This window comes from Bubalus kerabau, chromosome 10, assembly GCF_029407905.1.
Source record: "Bubalus kerabau isolate K-KA32 ecotype Philippines breed swamp buffalo chromosome 10, PCC_UOA_SB_1v2, whole genome shotgun sequence".
In the NCBI taxonomy this organism is placed as follows: Eukaryota; Metazoa; Chordata; class Mammalia; order Artiodactyla; family Bovidae; genus Bubalus; species Bubalus kerabau.
Window position 1 is genome coordinate 82,148,138 of NC_073633.1, and position 23,743 is coordinate 82,171,880.

The window sequence follows — 23,743 nt, forward strand, 5'->3', positions numbered from 1 at the left end:
TATCAAACAGAGGTGAGGATGGCCCGGAAGGAGAGGCCTGGGTGGGGCAGGAGTCCCCTGGGCACGTGCCCGGCGGGGCTGGAGGAGCTGGTGGGTGGTCAGGACACCATGTGCTCAGAGGTCTGGCCGGCCGTCTGTCCTCCACAGAGAAAGCTGCCAAGTTGGGGTGTTTTGGTTTAAAAATTCCTGGTGGGGACAGGGAATCCCTGAAGGGAAACGTTTAAAAAAAAAAAAAAAAAAAAAGTGGAAATGGGGAAAGAGAACGAGAGCTGTTGTCCAAGAGCTTCTACGTAAAAATAAAATTTTTAAAAAAATGAAAGAGGAAAAAAAAAACAAAGAGTCTCTTAAATGGTTCTGAGGGTTCTAAAGATGAACTGAAAGGAGGATAAGACGACGGAGGAGACAGACAGTTTTTATTGCTGGCCTGCCCCGCAGAGCTTAGCTGGCCTCCATCCGGAGCTTCTTCCTGCTTTGGGGCTCTTCAGGCTCCGACTCCGAGCTGGAGTCCGAGCCCCCATCGAAGGCAGAGATGGTGCTGCCCTTGGCGTTGGTGTAGAGGCTGCTGTCTGAGGAGGGGTAGTTGGTCTGCAGTTGGGCACTCGACCTCGCCTTCTCCAGTGCACGGACTGAAAGGCAACCAAGCGAGCGGGTTACAGCCTTCTGGAGACTAGGGGAGGAACTGAGTCTTGGGTTGGGGTCCAGCCTGTTCTTCCGAAGGGCATGCTGGCCCCCGAGGCTCAGGGTGGCTCATAAGTAACTCCCTTCTGGTGGCTGGTCCACCTGCACACTTCATTTCCCTTCACCTTTCTCAGCCAGACACGAGTGCTCAGTGGATATGGCCAGCCACTCTGCAATGCCACCCAGCCCTAAAGAGAAGGCGTGTGAGGTCACCGTCCTGCCGTGGAAACCCAGCACAGAGAGAGGAACACGAGCTCCCCGGGGGACCCAGCGGTGCAGTAACAGCACAGCTGGCCCGGCAATGCCTGGCTCCACAAGGGTGTGAGGGTCACACGTTAGCAGGGAAGGATGACAGAAGATGTACCAGCCAAAGAAAAGTTTTGGCTTAGCTCTCATGTACAAGATCCACTTGGAAAGACAAGCTGGACACTTGGAAGCAAGTCACCAATACACAGAGTACCTGGGTTTTCCAACACGGAGCCCCTACATGCAGGCTGCTCGGCCCGGTAACCAACCCGCTGCCACCTCCCGCTGCCCATCCCTCGGTTCAGCTCGTCTTGAGCCTGGAAGGTCAACCCATTTATTTTGGTTTAGTTTATTTTATTTGAGATGTTCTAACCCAGATGGTTACTTGCATTTCCTTTTACTTGCATCTTCCATGAGGGAGGAAGAGAAGTGAATTCCCCAGGAACAAAGAACTTGATCAGCTCTCGCTTTCCCCTGTGGTTGTAGGAAAAGGCGGGTGTGAGCATTGGAGAACAGCATGGGCCTGGCCCATGGGCTGCCCTGAGTGGACTACCGTTGACACGGGGAGCGCTCACTGTCCCTGAACACCTGGAGTCTCTGGCTCTTACACAGCACACTCCAATCCAAGGACCTCGCAGCTCTTTTGAGGCACCCGAGGCCAGCTGCAATCCCTACTACCAGTGAAACACCTGAGCCCCTAGAAGGGGAGAGCGAGTAGGTCAGAAAAAAGTCTCCAGATGTCTAAGCCTTACACTCCACTGCTCCCTCACCGAGGGCTCAGGTCCTTCCTCAGGTTGGCTACACTCAACTACAGGCCCAAGCAGCAGGGCTGCAGCTGCTCAGGAGCATGGCTCCGTCACTGATTCTGACTCTGCAGGCCCCGGCACGAGGCCCTGACCTGGCTGGCGCACAGCAGGGCCAGCTGCCCCACGAGCTCCACTGCTCACCTTGCTGCTCCAGGAGAGCATTCTGCCGCTTGAGGTCATCAATATCTTGCTGGTGTGTGTGGTTTTTCCTTCGCATATACTGGATATACTCTGTGGCTTTGTCTAGGATTTGGGCCCGGGATGCCTGTTGCAATATGAGAAAAAGCAGAGGGGACAAAATAAAGACCTAGTCCATGCAGCAAGGAAACCATTCCTTTCAGCAAAGGCCACATGAGGGGACAGAAGTAGGAGGGGAAGGGCACGAAGCGCTAAGTGCTGTCGAGAATCTTCTTTATGCCGGTCAAGGCACCAGCAGCTTTCCACAGCTTACCTCACTGGCACTCTGAGAGGTGGTTCCATAGGAACCCGAGTCTCTGAGAAGTTTACTGGTTTATTCAAAATCACCAGCGAAAGGGTGTAGAGCCTGGAATCAAACTCAGGTCTGTCTCAATCCTGAACTTGTTTCCCAGCCAGCCCCTTTGGTTCTTTAGGTTGCTTTCATGTCTTCAGCCAGGCTGTTCTGAAAAAATTAAAATACTACTTAACTGAGAGCTAAGGTCACTCACTCTCTGCTGGGCCTGGCTATAGGCAGCTGGTCCAGAAAGACAAGATCAAGATCTCAGCTGAAGCTGGCTCAGGATGGGGATGGGTACAAAGGTTTTCATCAAGGTCCGAGATTTCAGACAAGTGCTCAGACCGTTGTTAACTAGTTCCAACTAAGCCATGTGACCGAGTCATTATTTCAACCTCTCTGGCTAAAGAGACGTTTGTGAAAGCTGTCAGAGCTTGATGTCAACACAGGAAGGGCATGAGATTGGGCCATTTCAGGAAGCAACCACACCTTTACCATGGCTGAGGGTAGCCTAGGCACTGCCCTGTCAGAGGAACAAGTTAATGAGCTAATAAAATGGATGTCAGGTTACTTGGCCCCTGGAGGTCAAACTTGTCTGGGAGATTCCCTGGAGGGTTGCAAACATGGCCTGAGTTACTCATGACCAAGCATTCAACAGACTGAACCGGCAGAATGGTACAAGGCCCAGAGAACGGAAGCCCAAAACAAGCTAGTCTAGTAGTTGAAGTCTGGCAGTCATGCCACTGAGGCTCCTGAGCAGGAGCAAAGCTTCTTAAATGGCAAAGAAAACAGCCACACTCGGGCGAGCAAATCTATACCCACTTGTAGTAAACCCTGACAATTACAACTCAGACTCCAGCACGGCTGGGTATCAGAGAGGTCTGGAAGACCTAGGTTTATTCACCAGTTCTGACAAGTACTAGAGTCTCCAGGCTTTCCTCTTATGGCATCCTTAAGGCAATTTCCTCAAAAGGAAACTGTTCATATTCAACCATTTTTATCTGGTGTGAATTATGTGTGGGGCACAGAGCAGACACTGTGGGGAAACAAAATGTATTAGTCATGGCCTCTTTGCCCAGATGCTTACTTACTATCTAGTTGAGGAGATAAACATATCTATATACAGACAAATCACAGGGCAGTACCAACAAGTGTAACTTGAGTGGTACAGATTACAAAGGCCATGGGAAAGACAGCTTTTGGCCAGGGTGGTCACCTTTCGTGTGCCAGGAATTAGCCTTGGCTCTGCACACACAGGCTCCCATCTGAACCAGTGGGTCAGGGTGGGTTAGACTGAGGCGGAATTTGTGGGAAAGGGTTGCTCCGGGCGAGGAGAACAGCGTAGGCAAGGGCACGAGGGTGGAGACAAGACCAGGTCTCTGTCTTCAGTTGAGTAAGTTAGCTGATGGAGAGAGAGTGAGGGCACCTACCAGTGGGGGGTGGGGGGCGGGGCGTGTGGCTCTCCTTACAAGGCCACTTCAGAGGCTGTGTCCCATTTCTGCCAAAGGAGACTTATTAGGGTTAATTACTGGGTGATAAAATGGGGGGGAAAAGGGCACATATTTAGAAGGGACTAATTAAAATACCCTGCCTCTCTGGATGCTAGAGAAGGCATTAAGAACACGTATAGTCAGATAGGTGGCAGGATGGGCAGAAGAGCTTAGGAATCTAGCAGACGGCTGCCTCCGGAGCCCTGTCCCTAATGTGCTCTGGGACTGCAGACACAGTCTTTCTCGCGGGGCCATTTCTTATCTGACAAGACACTCTCTGACCCCACTGAGCCTTCCAAATTCTATGCATTCCATCACTGATCTAATTGCTATGCATATTTATATCACAGCCTCTCTTTAAATTTGCTGTTTTTTTCCCCCACTAACTGTTGCTCCCAGAATGCAACATTAACCTTATTTAACTCCTCATTCGTCTCTAGCACAAGGGAAAAAAGCAAAATCTCTGAACAGGAGAGCACTTGCAAATGCTTAGTGATGATTTTTAACAAATGACTACACTGAGTAGCAGCCTGAGTGCTACCACTTTCTTCTTCACATGTTCATACATGAAATCACAAGGTGTTCATACATGAAATCACGAAGTGAAATGTGAGCCGTGAGCATAGCGCAACAAACCAAAGAGAAAGATGCCGTGAGAGATGGAAGTCTTTCTACCTCAGGGCAGTTTCTGGATTAAAATACAATTCATAACTGCTCAGAAAACGGAATGTATTGGGATCAAGAGGTCTCCATTGAAGGAGAGATTGGAATTAACCCAGCACCCTCTAGAATGCTAACAAGCACCGCCCTTCTTCCATAACTTGCCCCTTGCTAAGCAGAAGTACCCAGGCCACTTGAGGTTGTCCCTGACGCCCCCGTTGGCAAGTCCAAAAGCATGGTTCAGTTAATTTTATTTTGCCTTCTCCAGTGTTCTCAATAAGAAGTAAAATCACACAAGAAAAAATGTGAAGTACAAATGACAGAATTCCCCCATATTTACAAGTGCATGAAGTCCAGGAAGAAAAAGCAAAAGGTTGAAGGTAGAACAGGACAGACTCATTAAAAACCCCCTCTCTACAAACCAACCCCCTAGTTTAACAAACCATGAAAGATCATGTGACCAGCCACAGGGGGAAGGTGTGGGCAGGACCTTGCCTTTATGAGTTTATACTATGAACAGTAAACATGAAGCCCGCAAGAATCCTGGGCCTCATGGCCTGGACTATGGAGTGGCCCTGGGCTTTCGGTTTCTGTTTTCTAAACGGTGCCCAGTTGCTGAGTCGGCAATCTTCAAGTGCGTGTTCCTGAGCAGATAACACTGGTAGGATCAACATGTCCACAGATCGACTGTTGCCTTTGGGTATCCAGGAAGGATCTGAATGAATAACCTTTCCTGCTAGTTTTTACAATTAGAAGGCACTAATTCTTATTCTGCCTTTCTCAGCAGAAACAGAACCCTTCAATGGTCTGGACAGTCCCAGCACAGGAGGGTATGTGGCCGTGGGACCGAAGCAGCACTGGGCCTTCTGGATAGCTGTGTGAGTTAATGCACAGCAACTGAGGCTTCTCTTTCCTTCTTGGAGCCACGCGAAAGGACACTGGACACCCTTGCCAGATGGTGTTCCAGAGCCATGGCTGCACACACCAGTATCCATGAGGAGGATAATGGCAGCGTCTGAGGACTTACACAATGCCAGGCACCCTCACACAACCTTCTGATGTGTTCAGTTCAGTTGCTGAGTCGTGACCAACTTTTTGCGACCCCATGGACTACAGCATGCCAGGCCTCCCTGTCCATCACCAACTCCCAGAGTTGACTCAAACTCATGTTCATTGAGTCGGTGATCCCATCCATCTCATCCTCTGTCGTCCCCTTCTCTTCCCACCTTCAATCTTTCCCAGCATTAGGGTCTTTTCAAATGAGTCAGTTCTTCGCATCAGGTGGACAAAGTACTGGAGCTTCAGCTTCAACATCAGTCTTTCCAATGAATATTCAGGACTGATTTCCTTTAGGATGGACTGGTTGGATCTCCTTGCAGGCCAAGGGACTCTCAAGAGTCTTCTCCAACACCACAGTTTAAAAGAATCAATTCTTTGGCGCTCAGCTTTCTTTATAGTCCAACTCTCACATCCATACATGACCACTGGAAAAACCATAGCCTTGACTAGATGGACCTTTGTTGTGTTAGTTCTGATGTGTTAGTTCCCCTATTTTATATGTGAGGAAACTGAGGCACAGAGTTGTAACTTGCCTGATGTTAAATAACCAGTGGTAATATAGTCAAAAGATTTGAATCCAGGCCTCTAGGACACCCTTATTTTGGGACCAGAGAGGAGGCTGTGGAACTAAGGAAGAAGGTCAATGAAATTTGGAGAGTCAGAGCAGGAAGACAAGGACTACAAAGGAATCACCCAATTTGTCTATAAGGATATCAATGACGAGCCTGGTGAGGGTGGTTTCCTTGAAGAAGTGAGTTTAGGTAAATCATCTTCACATAGGTCAATTGGGTGCAAAAGTGACTTGAAGCTGAAGCAAAGGTGAAGACTGGTTTTTACAATGAGGTTGAAAAAGTAAGAAATGGAAAAAAAAAGTAGTGTACAATAATAGCAGCATAGAAAGAAGATTATTTTTCTTTTTCTTTGAGACGCAAATGAAACCCAAAGAGTCTCTTAGCAGAGAAGAAGCAAATACAGAGGAAAAGCCAGAAGATGCAAGCTAGCTTGAAGAGAACTTTGTGAACTCGGGCCACGGCTGAGAGGAGATGTGGGCTCCCCACACTGCTCTGGCTTTATCACCTAAGAGGAGAAACCTAAAATGGATAGTGGAGGCAACCCAGCGTGGCTCAGGAGCCCCGTGGTTCTTGCCTCCTCCTGCTCATCCGCAGCTGCTTGCCTGTTTGCATTGTGCCCAGAGCAGCAAGGAGATGGAGAAAAGGGTCACCCCAGCCTCCAAAGGCGCCCACTTGAACAGAACTCTGCTTGGGAACAGAGTACACTCACCTTGTGTGCTGCAGCAAGAATCAACCTCGTATTTCACCAGAGCCCCAAACCCAAGAGTCTGATTCTAATTTGTACCTTTTAAAGGTCCCAAATGATTCTTGAAGTACTTAACACTGATGTTTAGAATGACATCCATGATTATTAAATCCCAGTTAAGGCAGTGGCTCTCAAAACTTTTCATATAGGGCTAGAGTCCCATACATTTCTGGAGCTGTACATCTTTGTGTCTCTGCACCAGTCCAAGTTGCTTTAGAAAGCAGGTGGGGAAAGGTGAGGAAGAGAAGAGTAGCACTAGACTGTCAGCAACAGAAACATCCTTGCTGTCCCCTAGGGTCCTAATGTTGATCTGAGAAATTGTCATCTTTGCTGAATTTACCATTTTTTTCCTCCTGTCAAAATCAGATCCTACCGGGCTGATGCAACGGTTGCCCTGTCCTAAGAACCAAAACCCCATATCCTGAGGAATGAAAAACTACTGGCTGACTTATCAACTGACATGTTTTATTTTGCACTAGTTAAAGAAAATAAAACCATTATTTTCTGAAAACTGCACAAACTTTTACACATGGTAAAGAAAGGGAGGGCTAGGGCAAAGCTGGTATACATTTTCAACTGATTAAGCCATTTTCTGGAAACAAAAATTAAACACACAATAAATTTGGGTCTGCAGTAAACTAATTCATTCCAAGATGGAACCACTATCAATGCCAACAAGGGAGGCTAGAAGGCTGTGGGGTCAGAACCAGCACAGCCGTGTGGCCCCTCCAAGGCCTCCTGTGCCAGCCCCTCCTAGCCCAAGGGACCATGTTCTTGATTACTAGAGGAGGCAAAGGTATCACACCCCATAAAGGACCTAGTTAAAGCTGGGAGCCATTCATCTGTTTAAGGGTCAACACAAGTCACATTTCAAACCCTGTATTCTTTTATATTGGTAGTTTGAAATGAAGGTGTGACACTGTCCCATCCAACTTTGATCACGTGGGACAGGAGCACAGGGCTCCTCCAAAGAGGAAATACAACTAGTAAATAAACATGTGGAAAAGGACTTATTCTCACAGGCAACAGACAAAACACAAAATTAATTACTATCTTTGGCTTACTAAATTAGTCATCCCCTTCAAAAAAAAAAAAAAAAAAAAAATCCAGTAATGGCAAAATGAGTACTCTTCAAAACAATACCAAAAGACTAATCTTTAGAATTTACTTGAAAATGAAAAGAAAGAACACATGAAAACTACCCTCCTGAAAAGCATTTTGGCAGCATACAGCAAAAAATCAGGCATTTTTACCACTAGACCCAACAACTCAACTTCTAGGAAGCTGTTTTATGGAAATAGCCTCATGCACCAGGATGTGCACCACTGCATTATTTGTTGAGTTAAAAACTGGAGGAAGCCTCAATGGTCCAAAGAACACGCCTGATGTCTACATATGAACATTCTATCACTTGGGGAAAGGACATGTTACGTGAAAGCAACTAACTATAGCATTTACCCATGTGAAGTATGCATACGAAAAGAGCAGGAGCAGACCATTTTACCCCTGCTTCTGAGACTCCATCAGTAAACACGTGGATTTAATAACAGAGAGAGAGGGAAAAGGAGCCAGCTTTGTTTGACATCCACTTGGAGATGTCAAATTTCGGTCATATTAAAATGGGGTACGGGATGGGGACAGTGTATCTCTGAACTGCACTGTCCGGTACAATAGCCACTAGCCATGTGTGGCTAATGAGTACTGAAATGTGACTAGTCCGTACTGAGAAGTGCTCTAAGTATAAAACATACTGGATTATAAAACAGTGCAAGAAAATAATATAAAATCCCATTAGTAATTCTTAATATATTGATTACATAGGGAAGTAATACTTTTGTGTTGTGTTACTTGCTCAGTCCTATCTGACTCTTTGTGACTCCATGGACTGTAGCCTGCCAGGCTCCTCTGTCAATGAAATTGGTGGTATTGGTTTCCAGGCCAGAATACATTCCCTTCTCCAGGGGATCTTCCCAACCGAGGGACTGAACCTGGGTCTCCTGCATTGCAGACAGATTCTTTAATGTTTGAGCCACCCAGGAAGCATAAATAAAACATACTATTAAAATTAATTTCATCTGCTATTTTTTGTTTTTTTTTACTATGTCAACTAGAACATTTAGTTGTATTTAAACTAAATTATATTTCAAATGTATTTGTGGCTCACATTGAACTTTCACTGGACACCACTTATCTTAGAATCTTAGAATAAAGCAAAGGTTGTAGTTTTATTATAGGAATGGAAGGGCTGTTCCTTTTCTTCTCATTTTTCCAAAGTTTTTTGCAATTTTATTAGAGGGGGAAAAAAGAAAAAGAAATGCTAGAGGGAAGGCCTAGTAACCAATACCTATCCTTTCAAGTCTCTGAGTTTCATGGCTCTATAGTCTTCTCCATGTAATGAGCCCTCTAGCACTGTGTAGCACAGACGTCCAGAAGGATGGACAAAGTTCCTGCCCTCAGGGAGTGCACCCTTCAGTTAGGTGATAAGACTGCTACACAAAAAAAAGGAAGACAGAGGAGAGACCCATGAAGATCCACTGGGGTGTCAGGGACCGTGACACCCAGGGTTCTCAAGGTGCTGAGGCCTTTGATGTGGGCCGTGACAACAGGCAGGTGGAGACTGACTGGCAGGGAGAAACGCAGGAAGGCACAAGGGCAGAAAACGCAGGGAGCTGGGGAGTCCTTGAAGTGGGTCTCCTCTTGTGAAACCCCAATGTCAGCCGGGTGGTGGGGCTGGAGTTGGGACCTTGGTGGAAGGAAAGATTTCAGATAAACCTGAGGATCACATTCCTGCACAGAGGAGGGCGTGCACTGCTCCACAGCAAGGGAAGCAGCAGAAAAAGCAGGAGGGCAAGTTGGGAACCTTATTTAGAGAACATGAATACCAGTCCCTACCCCGATGGGCACTGAGAAACCTTTGGAGGCTTTCACAGGGCAGAAGAATGAAGAAGTCAGATACAAACTGTACATTTACAGTTACTGAGCCCAGAGCTTAAGGGAGATCTGGGCAACGGTGGACAACAACTTAAGATGTAGAAATTTTAAGAAGAAATGCCCAAGTTGGAGTCTGGTCAGATACTGATGGGTAATGAGGTGAAATGCGTAGGGCTGTGGTTTACGTTTCACTTAAAAGACAATCCTTTCAGCAGCCCAGATATGATGTAGAAATAGTGCTGCTAAATGAACTGCCTGCCTCAAAGGGTGTCCACCAGAGTGAGCCCCTCCCAATGGAACAAGGCCAGGTGGAGAGGGGGCTTCCTTCAGTTAATAAACACTCACTCTGCTTCCTACTGTGTGCCAGGCTCCAAGGGAAGAAATATGACCAAAGATATTCTCCCTGCCTTCAGTACTTACTATGGTGAAGTATGGGAGATGGGTAGACAGCCATTAAGTAACTACACAAACACAAGTACAGTCACACCTGGGATAAGTGCCTGGGCCACAGGGCTGAGTTTAACAGGGATACTGACCTTCAGCTGTAGGAACTGTTAGGTTTCCTGGTATAAGGGAGCTGTTTGATTTCAACATTTACCTGTTAAGGACACTGGGCTTTAATGAAGATGAAACAAATCAGCTCCGTGTTTTGACCTCTTACTTGATGTTCAGCATGTTATTATTGTTGTTACGTATAATCCTCTCCTCTAACAAGAGAGCTAGATGCTCAAGAGTAGACACCATGTATTAACCTCTACGACGCTCATATATAAACACACGAGCACAACCATGCTGGCTGTGCTGTCAAAGAGCTGAGCAAGCTCACTGCTTCCTCTGGCGCTCGCTCCTCAGCTCCGTTCTGCGGACCTACCACGAGCTGGAGTCTGTGACAGGAGCTGGCAGAGACAGTGCCTTCATAGTCTCACCCAAATAGAAGGGACTCTGACTCACTGCCTAGAAGAACTCTCAATTGTTGAGCAGAAGAAACACTGTTTTCCTTTATTTTCATCTTAGGTTATAATCTCTTTTTAACATAGCTCTCTATCCAAAAAGGAGAAATCCAGAGCACCACTACCTAAGAGAGCAATGAAGTATGATAAACAGGCATTTAGGAAGAGACTATGAAGATGAGAAATTACTATAAACCACCGTTTAGCTACACATGGCAATGCTGAAATAGACCCTTGTATCACTAAAGGCAACCATGCCAAGCAGACACTGTGATTGGAAGCAATCTCTCTGGTGCAGGGGCTGGGGCTAACTTATTGGGGGTAGGGGCAGATAACTGCCCCCATGAAAGGCAAACTGACACGCTCACCACCAGGTTTACCACTCCCCACCCCCACCCCCCCACCCCACACACACACAACAGGGTGAGCTCAGAGCCAGCAAGCCTTTGGGCAACATTCCCTAGGACCCAACTAAGGACCCTTAAAACAAAGAATAATTCTGTTCAAGAACAGTAGTGTCTTCCTTTGCAAAATGGGGTCACAGTTGTTTTCGCCCTTGTTTCATTAACCCTGGGGGCTCAGATGGTAAAGTGTCTGCCCGCAATCACAATGCGGGATACCTAGGTTTGATTCCTGGGTCAGGAAGATCCCCTGGAGAAGGGATTGGCAACCCACTCCAGCACTCTTGCCTAGAAAATCCCATGGACGGAGGAACCTGGTATGCTACAGTCCATGGGGTCGCAAAGAGTTGGACATGACTGAGCGACTTCACTTTCACTCACTTTCCTTCCTCTGGTTGACTGGCTTATGGTTCTAATTCCATTCTATCTTTCCTGTGGGCTCCAAGTCCAGCTGAAAAACTATGGGAAACAAGACTCAAGCAACAAGAGCTCAAGAGGCCACTTGCAAACAATTCGATTTATGGCAAAACCCAACCAGACTGCCAACTATAATCATCTATTTCTCAGAGCAGCAATGCAGACCCAGACAAATTTATAAACTTCAGTGACGCTTAACTCTGCACTTCAGTGTTGCCTACATATGCTACTTTAGGGGAGAACGTTTGTAGTAACCCTAGTATGACACGCTGCCAAGATACTGGCCCCATCCAGGGGAAGCTCCCAATATGAAGACAAGGTATACGAATTTAAGGAAATTTCTTTAAAATGTTCTAAAGCTGTTTATCCCCAGGGTGTGACAGAAAGACTAACTCGGCAATTGGCAGTCTTGAGTTCCAGTCCCTGTCTAGCTATGGACTAGAATCATGATCTTGAGCCTGCTCCCTCATCTCGCATATGTAACGATGGCAGGAGCTAGCAGCAGTAACTGTCCAATTATGAGAGTGTAATACTCACCTCAGAGAACTACTATGCAGACTTCATCTTATATTGCAATACAGATATTAGTTAATACTGACATTTTATTTAAGCAAAAGGTGAACATCTTATAGTAAAATATAGGAAACAAAGGATAGGGTTTGGGGCTCACATTTAAAGCTGTTTTTTTTTGGGGGGGCTGTTTTTTAGTATAAGTATCCCCCATTCTTGGTTAGGATCCAATTCAATCAGTATTAGTTTCCCTTTAAAAGACAAAAGGCTTAGAACAGGTAGGCCAAATAGTCCCAATACTAAGAGAGAAGTCACCTGGAACATACAGATGCACAAATCAAAGGAGACTGGGGGCCTTTCCTTCAAAAAAACTAAGCACCCCCACAACCCTCAGGGCAAAATTATCATTTCAGGGTTATTTACATAATGTCAGAACTTTGACTGCTGCAATCCAAATCAAGAATTAGCCAATTTCCTTGGTTAGAATACCACTTAAAAAAAAAAATTTGCAACATTTAGTGAAAACTCGGAAGTCTGAGGGACCAGAGTATTCTGTGAGACTCAGCACAGCACCTGTGAACAGTGTCAGCAGACAAGGAAAATAACAGATTGTGAAACTTAGTGGGAAAGGGCTGGGGTTCAACCAGAGGTTAACAGCCACTTCCTTTATTCATGCTCAACACGAACATCTGGACCAGAACCCACAGAAGCATCCTGAAATTGGGAAGGAACCTGGTAGACTGCCACTGGTGCTCCGTTCATCTGCTCAAAGAAACCTGGCCCCAACCACTCCTCTCCCCTATTCCTGCTACTTCGCTGACTTCACCTCCTGCCACTATCCCTTCACTCACTCCATTCTGGCCACCCCGGCCTCTGTCTCCTTGAGAGGCCCAGGAACGCTCCCAGGCTCCCACCCCTGGGCTATTCCACTTGCCTCCCCTGGCGTGGAATGCTCATCACCAGACAGATGCATGACTGAAGTCTGTTGCCTTGCCAGTGTGTGTTTTTTTGGTCTGCCCCAATGAAACCTGCAACCCTTCTTTCCTTGTTTAATTTTCTCAATAGTACTTATCTGACATAATACGTATATATATTTACTAGCACGTTTTTACTATACGTAATTACTAGTTCGTTTTCAATCTTTTCCTCACGAGACCAAGAGCTGCTTTCATCTGCTTTGTTCACTACTGTATTCCTAGTATCTAAGACAATGCCTAGCATCCAGCAGATCCCCAGTATTTGTGAATGGAGTAGGTGAGTAAATGAATGAGTTACAATGAACGACAACTATTTGTAAGGTTTGTAAGGTTACCAAATTCAAACTGTCAACTTCCTTGAAGAAATGAGACAACAGGATTATGCTAATGTGATTTTTAAGGACCTAAGGAAGAACGTTACAATAATGTAAAAAAGACTAGGTAAGAAAAAGGTAGAGCTGAGCTCTTAAGAACTGACCTCTCCCAAAGTGCTCTCAAACTTAAGAATCATCTGACTGCTAGTTATAAATACAGATCTCCAGGCCTACCTACCTCCAGAAAGACAGACTCAGTAGTGATTCTGAGGGAGATGGTCTACAGGCCATTTCTTGGGATATACTGTCCCGGTACCACTCGTTAGATGTGAGACTTAGAAAAAGGTAGCTCTTGTCTGTTTACTTCACCAAAGCCATTTTAATTGATATCATGGCACATGAATACGTCAATAGTTCAGGTAAGCACAAGCGATAATCCCTTGCACGTGTGTACTCTGACTAAAAGGGTGAGCCTCTCTCCCATCATAAAGATTTCCTGTGGTGCTTTGACAGTGTTGTACCCAGGAATGCTGTTATTCCAGGTAAGCACCTTGGACCAAGGCCATCAAGTCCAGTCCACACTAAGTGCGCCTAACCCATGGCGAATTCTGGTTTTGCAATACTAGGTATTTACCTGGCCTGTTTTATGTTTTTCATAAAGGTCAGACCCACCTCATGCTTCAACCACACAGTCACACCTCAGATAAGGTATACAGCACATGGCTTACCAGAGTGGCAGTATAAATAAAATGAAACCATCATGGCATCCAGTTTCACTGGCCCAAGTTTAATTCTGGATAACCAAACAAGCCTAAAACTCCTACCACAGAGCTAAATCTGGAGACCCGTTCAAAGCACACCTGAGAGCAATGGTTTTCTTCACGTGGTTGCTTCTTGAAACACTGCATTATTGAACAAAACAACCAAACAGATGGACAGACAAATTAAAAAAACAGGTCCTCTTCCAAATTTACCACTTACACCACTGAACGGCTGCCGAGAGCAGCCAGTTATATTGTGTGTCAAGGATGGAACTAACTGTGCAAACACATACTTTCTCCAAATTTCAAGGACTGACCCTAACCTATAGGCTTTTTAGTCAAAGCTTTGGACTTTGTTTTTCAAACGGAGAAACAGTTGGTGCCTACCTCTCCAGGGAAAACAGTTTCTGGAAGGCCACCAATGGGGTAGAGGGACGGGGGAAGAAGAGTGGTTATTTTCTCTTTCATTTTGTGTGAACATGTCTCTTTACTCAAATTCACATTTAAAATGCTCTCTCTATATATGCCTTTGGAATAATAACTACTCTTAGACTGGGAGATCACTGGTGTCCAGATTGGTTTACATACATTCCTGGGAGGTTTCATTTAAAATAAGTACCACATGAAAGGAATTCCCATGGAGGTCTAGAGAATCATTGACCTCAGAAATCCTTAGCATTATCCCAAACTACTGTATGCTTGTTATAATGATTTCTTGAATGAGTCATTTATTATATGTAATATTAATTTTAAAAGATAGCTCCTACTGATGTCTTAACAAGCAGCTCCATTACATCTGACACTGTTTGTTAAGGATGAACTAGAGAATAGGTAAGGTGTGTGATGACTCCCTGAAGAATCAAAGATGAAGGAAACCATGTCACCCAAATATCCCAGACTCCATTTCTTTCTGGTTAGGCGAGCACCCTGCTAAGCCCACAGCGCTCTAACCTAGTGGTGGCTCATCAGCTTTCTCAATAAACTCACCTTCTCTCCTTGGAGTGAGGGGACCGAGTCCCGCAAACTGTGAAAGCTGTCTTTGATGTGGTCCCTGCGTTTTCGTTCCAGTGCATTATGATGAGCCCGTTTGTCAGCCTGGAAGAATGGGAAAAACAGCACATTAGCAGTGGCACTCCTCCTGCGTGCACAGCTGAGTGGGTACAGCCTGGAAGTATATGCTGTCAGCGCAGTCCCAGGTGACTGGACTGGGAAGGATTTGTCGAGGTGGGCAGTTAGGAGTCTCCAGAATTAGGCTCTGCTAAAGGGGGAGAAAGGGGTGAGCAAGGCTTGCAACAGGAACATCCAAAGTAGCTCGATGCATCCAGCTCATGCATAAGTAAAATAAAAGTTATTCATGGGGACAAAGTGTGACTCTCCTGGAACATCAGTTTTCTCCCACAACTTACTTATGTGACACAACAGCCGCCAGTCCCACGGCTAGGAGGTGGCCAGGGAAAGGCCGCAGTGGGCCCCTTCATAAGAGGTGATCACCCCCACTGTAAGAGATTCCCTTGGCGGGGACCCAGGAAAGGAGTCAGGCCACTGGTACAGTGCTTCTTTCATGTGAAAACATCACCGTGAGTCTGCTCTGGTCTCCACCTTGCTAAAGGGTACTAGTTTTAAGACCTGTTTGCCAAATCATATATGAGAAACTAAAACCTCTGGAAAACCCAGATGCATGAATCTGAGATCACCATGACAAAACTGATACAGACGCCAACTGCATTCTGAGCTCCTATTTTTTTTAAAGCGCATCCAAGTGCTATTCTGCCAAGGCCTTCCCTTCACAGGGTGCCAGAAAGGTAGTTCTTAGACAGCAAACCTTCTGACACTCACATACTCTGAATACATTTCTTCAGGCACCTGTGGCAGGTCATGCTTATTTGACAGCTAAATACCCACAGACAAAAGTCCTTATCCTGTCCTGCTTAGAATCACAAAGAACAATCAGCTGAGAGGGACAAAGACAGCCAACAAATCAGGGATGGCAAAACACACTGGCTTCAGATGGAAGACAGTGCGGGTGAACGCTGCAAGACCCCCATTACAGGGGCAGTCCCGCCAATGGAGCGCAAGTGCTGACTTAACCTAAAGCAGGAACGTCACATCCGCACTTCGGGAATTAGTGGAAATACTGTACTCTGAGAATTTACCCCCAGTACACGAGGCTGCACTGAGCTAACCTAAAGAGGAAGTCTGGACATAGGAAGTTCAGGTAGCTTTAACCTACCCAGACACAGAACCCGCAATTTTAAAAATGAAGCAACAGGAGTGAACACCTTGGCTTAGCACAAGAAAGCCTCAAATGAATCTTTGTACTAGACAAGATGTTCAGATAAAAGTCTATAAAGACAAGAGTTACAGGAATGAAAGGACTTGAAATTCTAGTATCTAATCCTAAAAGTCTGAGTCATGACGGAGGAAGAAGAGGCTGGGAGCAGCTGTAGTACTTTTAGTCACTTCCTGGTCTCTCAAGCACAGCACCTCACCTACAGCTCTGCTGGACAGGACATACGGTTCCCATCACAGCCACGGTTCTCCATGGCATAGCTCTCGTTTTTAGGGCAGATGCCTGGAACACAGCTAAAGCTTTCCTAATCTTAGGTCTGGATTCTCTGTAAAAATGAGTGTCTGCTGAACTTCAGCGATAACGTGGAATTTACAGGGACTGAGGGAATGACCAGATCACCTGAGGCTAGAAGGTATCATATAGCATTAGAGCAACAAAATTGCAGGTACCTTCTGTCAGCTATATGGATAGCTTGAAGGAATTAAACATATTTAAGTACCTAGTCCTTTTCTAACTTACCATTCCCTCTAGTCATCTATTGATAAGGTAGTTAAGTTGGGCTGGTTCTTAGACCAAAAACTTCAGAGGGCTGAGAGATGGCATTTGGCATTTATCTGTCTCCCCTGTGTTTGCTACACACTCCCTAGGATGGTTTATTTACATGCAAATTAATTGTCCAGCTTTGGTATCCAGCAGCAGCCCAAGATACTCCTGTCTACTAAATCACCCTGATTCCTGGCCCTCCTCCCAGCTTAAGAGCTGTGCACAGAAGCAGTGACACCAGTTACCCACAATCCTTCTTGTTGATACAAATAAAATTCTAATTGTCTGTTTTCTTTCTGGGAGAGCCCTGCAAATCTCAAATGGCTAGAATCAAGTTGGACTTGGTTTCACTCAGGCCTGCACTAGAAGGGTGGAGCTAAGTATAATCTAACACCAAAATCATCCCCACAATGCATTACCCCCTTCCCATTCACTGAGCCCTGAAAGGACTCAAATGGACAAGTCTTTCGGTTAGAGGACTGTAAGTGAACTTGGCTGTGGACCATCAGCAGAGATCTTGGCTTCTCATCTGGGGAGCCAGCCAACTTTCAGAAGTTGGCTCAACAAGGAAAGGCAGCAGTCCACTGCCTGGTAGAAAGCCTGGCCTGGGGACCGCTGTTCTCAAAGCAGTGGATGGAATTTCTGTGGTGGTTCCAGGCCCCATTTAACCAGCAGAAGAGTGGAATCTTAGACCAATCCCTGCTGCCATGTCCATCCCCAAGCTGCTCCACTTAACCAGAGGCCATTTTAAAGCTCTCTGAGACAATGTCACTGATGTATTTTTTCTTCTTCTCAAGCCTCATTTGAAAGAGCAAGTTAAAAACATGCAGAACTAACATGCCTAATTCCAGGCAACTCTGATTAAATAATACCTCTAGTGGCTTGGAAGACCATATGAAAAACCTTTATACAAGACTGAGAATTCTGCTTGGGAAACAATTTCCAAATGTCTAGCCGGATGAATTCCCCTCCCCCGCAATTCACCCAAATGGAGGGCCAATTGCCAGGCTTATCACTGCTTTGTTAACTATCTTCACTTGCTGGCAACCCTTTTTGAAAGGGCCAAGATTTCAGAACTGAGAATGAAAAAATGGGTGAAGATTCCCAGTATAAGGCATCTGAGATCCTTCCACAAACGCAAAACTAATTAAGAAAAAAAAAAATGGGGGGGGGGGGTGTGGTGGGAAAGGGCCAAACAATTGTGTGTCTTGAACAAATAAAGCTCAACTCAGATGAGCCAGCTCTCTCTTATCTATACTGAGGAAGATGTCTGATAATGAAAACAGGTGCTACCAGACAAATTCTAGAAGACAAAAGAGGCATTCTTGGGCTGTACAGCAGGCCCCCAAATACCTCCCCCATACATCCTACAGGAGCAGTGGCTGGATGCTGTCACTCTAAGCAAGCTGGATTTGCAGTTTCTGCCAGACAAGCCCTCCTTCAGGGCATCCCAGGCTAACAGAAACACTAAAGGGCCGTGTGATACTGAAGAGTGGCCCACAGATGCTCAACAGGAACTCCAACACCAAATCGATTCCAGCTTTGACATCTCTGCCAAGGTTTTTATTCAGTCTCTCAGTATTATTTCCCCCAAACTTTCCATACTGGCAGCCAGAACACGAGTCTTCACCTACAATTTGTCCATCTCTGACACTAACAAGCACGTGTTATCTTAAGTGTTGTTAAATGTTGAAGGCAAACATTATTTCCTTAGCCAAGAAGTTGCTAAACTGGCAGCAGGTCATTCAAGCTAAGGAAAGCTGTTCAAAACTGAGGGAATTTTAAAAAATTATTTTCTTCCAACTTACTGCATAGAGACTACATCTTTCTTTGAGGCATTACATCAGACAGCAGCATTATTTCCCACAAGTTCTAGGGAGGCAAATCGCATGGGGAAATGAATGTTCCATTATGCAAGGATGCCTAAGGTTCTCCAGAGTAATGCCATCTCTTACAGATTACCTGACACCTAATTCTGTCTATAAGGGGAAACTTCTCGAATCAATATAGAAAACTCCCACCATATATGGGATTAAGAGTTGCTCTGTAAACATTTACTGCCTTTAAGAAATTTAAAAGTTATATTTTAGAAGGAAGATAGTGTTGCTTATGATTACTTAATAAGGTATTCTTATTAAACACTAATGATGGAAATACATAGGCTCAAAATTCTCATCAGAAAAGATCTATTTACTACTTCTGATGGGAAGTAGATAGGATAAATAAAACTGAACTTCTAAGCAACTTAATTCACTTTAATCAACATGAAAAGTGCAACATGAAACTATGGGCAGCTTGGATGAGAAACTCACTAAGGTCCTTAATAGGAGATATAAATGGCAACTTCCCAACACCTCTCCAGCTTGAAGCCAACTGCCTGGTATATGTTTTTAATATCCAATACATATGTGTGTTTTCCAGGCTACTCAAAAAAATCACTTGGTGCCTTAAAAAACTTGGGAAACATATCATATAAATATGCCATCATTCTATAGCCATTTTCCTTGATCAACGAGGTAACTATTACTGGCATCTTGGAAAACGACTTATAAGTAAGATCACCCTTCCATAAGTATTTTTAGGAACCAAACTTGGCATCCACATCACTGTGAACACTCTAAGCCGACACAAAGTACATGTATCATGTAGCACTTTTGCCATGCAACTAATTTAGGGTAAAAGACACTAATTTCCTGACTAAATTTCAATCTCAAAGGTGACCAACCAAGCTCATTCCCCTCTGAATACATTGCAAATCATAAAAAAAAAAAGGGCTCTGAGAGGTTAAAAATATTTCATACCAGAAAGGTCCAGAAACAAAGGTCCAGAAATCTGTTTCTAACCACCCCCCAGATAGGTATGCTGTAACAGAAACATGTGCAGCTGTCATGAAGAATAAGCTGAAAAAGACCGTGGGTTTCTAACACACTAACCCCAGCCCTGTGTTTCTCATATACTTTTCATTCCTTCAAAAAAAAAAAAACAAACCCCAAACAGAAATAAAACAAGTATTACCCTGCATGAAATATCCCTGCCCCAGAAAACTCGTGAAATGCAAATTTTTTCCTCCAAAGAATAATAAAAATAAGACAATACAGGTGACATTCTGAGACACAGTGGATATACTAATAAAAATTATTGTTTGGGATTACTTTCTTTAACAAATCTTACTGGTCACCGGAGAAGTTGTTTTCCGTTTGCACTGAGGCAACAATAAAAAATACTCGTCAAGTCAGTCAAGTCAGTTTCACTTTCTGTTACTTCAAGCCTCTGTTCTTGCTGACTATCTAACATTTCTTATGCAGTAAAGCCGTAGCTATTATAGTTACATTATAAAACATGAATGAATTTCTCTTTCTGTATTAGGACCCACAGGACCTTTTCAAAATAACTTCTTAAAAGTTCTTCTGTAGTCCTAAATATTTGGTTGTTCACAGTCCATATCCTTTTCTGAACTAAGGCAAAACTTAATAGTTTCCCCCCAAATTAAAAAAATATATATCTATACTAACTGTCAGGAGACAGAGAGACATAGTCACACCCAGAAAAAAAAAAATCCTTTTAACCCTATGTATTCACAATAATTGCTTGATATGCTATAAAATTTGTCTACTGCTTCTTCTATGCCAGTGTGACTATCTTACAACAGATAACATTTAAACATCTCAGCAAGTAGATGTGTCAAATTAAAAACAAAGGGTCAAACCCACTCCCTCTGCCCACCCTCCAAAATCAAAGGGAAAATCCTAAGTACCTTAACATCAAACTTAAAATATCTAGACAAAACAATGAGATTAGCACTCTAGGAGAGTGGAAACATTTTAATAATTTAATAAAACAATTTACATCAACAGCCATGTGCATGGATATTTTGAAAAGCAGAAAGCTCTCAGAACTATACACCAAAATTTCATAAAGAAAATTTTTCTCGCAGTGGAAAGCTGATATAATTTCAATTTAAATAATAATTCTTCAAAAGAAGCCCAAACAACCCCTATTCTCCAATTCTGATCAAGCCCTAGGGCAGATTTTATAACTGGAGACTTGGATGAAAACAGACCAGATTTCAAACATGAAATTCCATGTTTACATTATTAAGGATAATAGTAACTGAATAAAAGGAATTTAATTTTCAAATGTATGTAGAGATATTAAGTATCTAACAATACTGCAAATATTCAGAGTATTGTCTTCAAATACTCCAAGGAAAAATAAATTCTTCTTTACTATTTGGAACAACTACATTGTTGGATTTTTACGGAAACATCAGCTCTCAACAAGTACACTTTTTCTCAATACCTAACTGCTTTGACAACCTCAGAATTGAGCAGTTACAAGAGGGCTTGCTTTTACTCTGTGATAAATTCTTAGACCAGAGGTCTCTAAGTGGCATCCTTGAAATTCTAACAAGCCCCTAAACAACTTGATTGTCTCACACATCATTTTAAATATCAGAAAAATAACATAAAAGTCTGGATTTTTAATCTTTCTTCCAAAATAGGAAGATAAGACAACACTCAGCCTGATTCTCATGTAACAACCCACTGGACTACAGTGGCTGCCTTTTCAGAAGACTCATGTGTTCTTTAGTCCCCTAGTTCTCACCTCTGCTCTCTACTTCATTCCTGACTATCTCACTGCCTGGATCTTCTGGAAGCATCTAAATTTTGGGGCTCCATTCTATCCACTCCCTACTGCTCCCATCTGTCAAATGTTAGACAGCATGATTTACTTATTTCTCTTCCTCCCTGATTATGATTTATTTGTATCTATTTTTTCCTTCTATTCATGGAACACCCATAGTGCTGTCTCAAGGACATGAGATTAGTGTCTATCTTAAATCCACAGAATCATCTACTGAGAAGATTTATAACAAAACTTTAAGAAATTACTGACAACACTGTATAGTCTCAACCATCACCTCTTAGCAAACCTCTCTCTGCAATGCCACTTTTCTTCAACAATTCTTTTATTGCCTTTATACTGCTCCTTCAACTAAAATATAGTCAGACCACAATAAGCTGCTGAATGTGACACATTCAGATTCAACCTTTGGCTCCTCTACATTCCCAATGTCTGCATTAGAATAACACCAGATTGTGAGAGATTCCATAGGTCTACAGCAGTCACATGACTTTTGGTTAAAGGTGATTACTGCATGTGGCTTCAACTTCACACAGCCATGGTTTAGAACCTACTTCTTCCTAAGTAAATCTGACCACTTTTCCCTGAAGTAATACTACAACTTACTTTAGCATGATGCACTTCTCATTTCCCACTTATATAGTGACAACTAGAGCCCCCATCTGAAAACTACGGAAGGATTCATTTCCTTGCATACAACTTCTCTCACTCACCTACATTCACGGAAACTTATCACCTGAGACTCCAGAATTATGAGATTCGCAAACCACCCTCCCCCCACCCCCACCACCTAGAACCCCAGAGCAAGGCCCCACCTCACCTTAGCGGTTAACAGGTGAGTTTACTACAACATTAAAAGTAACAGAACAATCTCTTTTTCTCTCCGACCCCAAAAAGGACTAGAATTGAACGGAAATGAAAATGAAATGGAGAGTAGGAGACGTACCGCAGATTGAAACCTCGGTTGCTCTTCCTGGAATAAGAGAGAAAAAAAAAATAGAAAATATAGAAGTTATTTTTACACTTCACATTCAATAATAAGAAAGAAAATGCCGGCGTCAGAGGAAGCGGCGGGTGGGGAGTCAGCCCTACCCACCCCACCCCCTTCCCCATCCTACGCCCCCATCCCCCCTAGCGGGATCGGGTAGCGGGGCAGGGGGGTCTCGAGCGCCGCCCCTCCTTCCGGGATCCGACCCGGGACAGAAGGGGATGCAGAGCACTGTCTCCTCTCCTCGTACCCAGCTCATGGCATGTGGGCACTCCCAATCCCTCTCCGCCCTCCTTCATTCCCCAGGATCCGCGGGTCACGGGAGCAGGGGGTCGCGCGCGGACGGGGCATGGTCCTAAGCGCAGTCCCCCTTCCCCAGGACCCGGACAATGGGGTCCCCGGCGCACCCCGTCCCTGTCCCCCGGATCCTGAACGGAATAGGATGGGAACGGGAGGCCCCAGCACCTTCCTCCACCGGGGGAGGCTGGGGTCCCAGAGGCCGCGTGTCTCCTCCCCACCTCCAGTCCCAGAAGGCCGCTCCGGCCAAGAGCCCAGAGAGCGAGCCGGGAGCGCGACGGAGGGGGTCCCAGCCCAGCGGGGGAAGGGGAAGGAGGCGGCGTCTGCCCGGCCCCCTGCCGCCGTCGCCCTGCTGAGAACCCCGGCCGCTGTCCCAGCCTGACAACCCGCAAGGGAAGGAAGAAGCCCCAGGACTCACGTCGCTCTCCACCTCGATGTCATCGTTATCGCTCATTTCCTACGGCCCAGGGAGCGGCCACTGCAGCGGCGGCGGGGAAAGGGGAGGGGTGGAGGGGAGGGGGAAGTCACCGACAACAACAAGCCGAATCCCCCCCCACACACACTCACTCACTCACTCACTCACTCGCTCTCTCACTCACACACACACACACAACACGGGCGAGAACCACCTCCTCACTGCAGCACCGGATCAACGGCGGCACGCACGCCCGGTCGGCCCCCTGCCACGTGACCGGGCTCGTCACGCTGGGGCCGCCGAGACTTGTAGTTCTTGTCCCTTTGACTTACGGCACAACTAAGTAAAAAAAACCTACAAATCCCAGAAGGAACTGTCTCCAGTCCTCGCCACCCCGGCTTGTTGACGGAGCCCAGAGCGCCTGCGTGCCCCGTGGAGGGGGCGGAGAGAGAAGCGGCGCGGTGCTTGGTGGGAGTCGTAGTCCGTAGACCGCGAGTTGTCAGGAGATTTTCCTCCCGAGGCGGCAGAGGTGGCTGCTGGGAAGACAGGACACGTGGAGGGAGCTGGGGCTCCTGGA

At 45.3% G+C, this 23,743-nt stretch overlaps 1 protein-coding gene across 7 annotated transcripts; it reads right to left on the bottom strand.

Annotated features, from left to right (window-relative positions):
* Positions 1-396: 396 nt before the first annotated feature.
* Positions 397-23,449, bottom strand: MAX (MYC associated factor X). Of its 7 annotated transcripts, none has more exons than XR_008699597.1 (6): positions 23,170-23,445; positions 22,413-22,439; positions 14,977-15,084; positions 1,872-1,995; positions 1,310-1,398; positions 397-626 (listed from the first exon to the last, which is right to left on the bottom strand). XR_008699597.1 is itself a non-coding variant. In XM_055538364.1 (5 exons), the coding sequence occupies exons 1-5, from the start codon at positions 23,203-23,205 to the stop codon at positions 439-441; spliced, it is 483 nt and encodes a 160-aa protein (XP_055394339.1). In that variant the 5' UTR covers positions 23,206-23,430; the 3' UTR covers positions 397-438. The 7 variants fall into 7 exon arrangements, 4 of the variants coding, with proteins under 4 accessions (XP_055394339.1, XP_055394340.1, XP_055394341.1 ...); XR_008699596.1 differs by having other exon boundaries at positions 1,298-1,398; XR_008699595.1 differs by having other exon boundaries at positions 1,314-1,398; positions 23,170-23,444.
* Positions 23,450-23,743: the final 294 nt, after the last annotated feature.

Coding starts and splice junctions, on each gene's coding strand:
- MAX (XM_055538364.1), bottom strand. CDS start 23,205: ATGAGCGATAACGATGACATCGAGGTGGAGAGCGAC. Junction 22,440..23,169: donor ACATCGAGGTGGAGAGCGAC/GTGAGTCCTGGG, acceptor CTCTTATTCCAG/GAAGAGCAACCGAGGTTTCA. Junction 15,085..22,412: donor AACCGAGGTTTCAATCTGCG/GTACGTCTCCTA, acceptor CCATTCTTCCAG/GCTGACAAACGGGCTCATCA.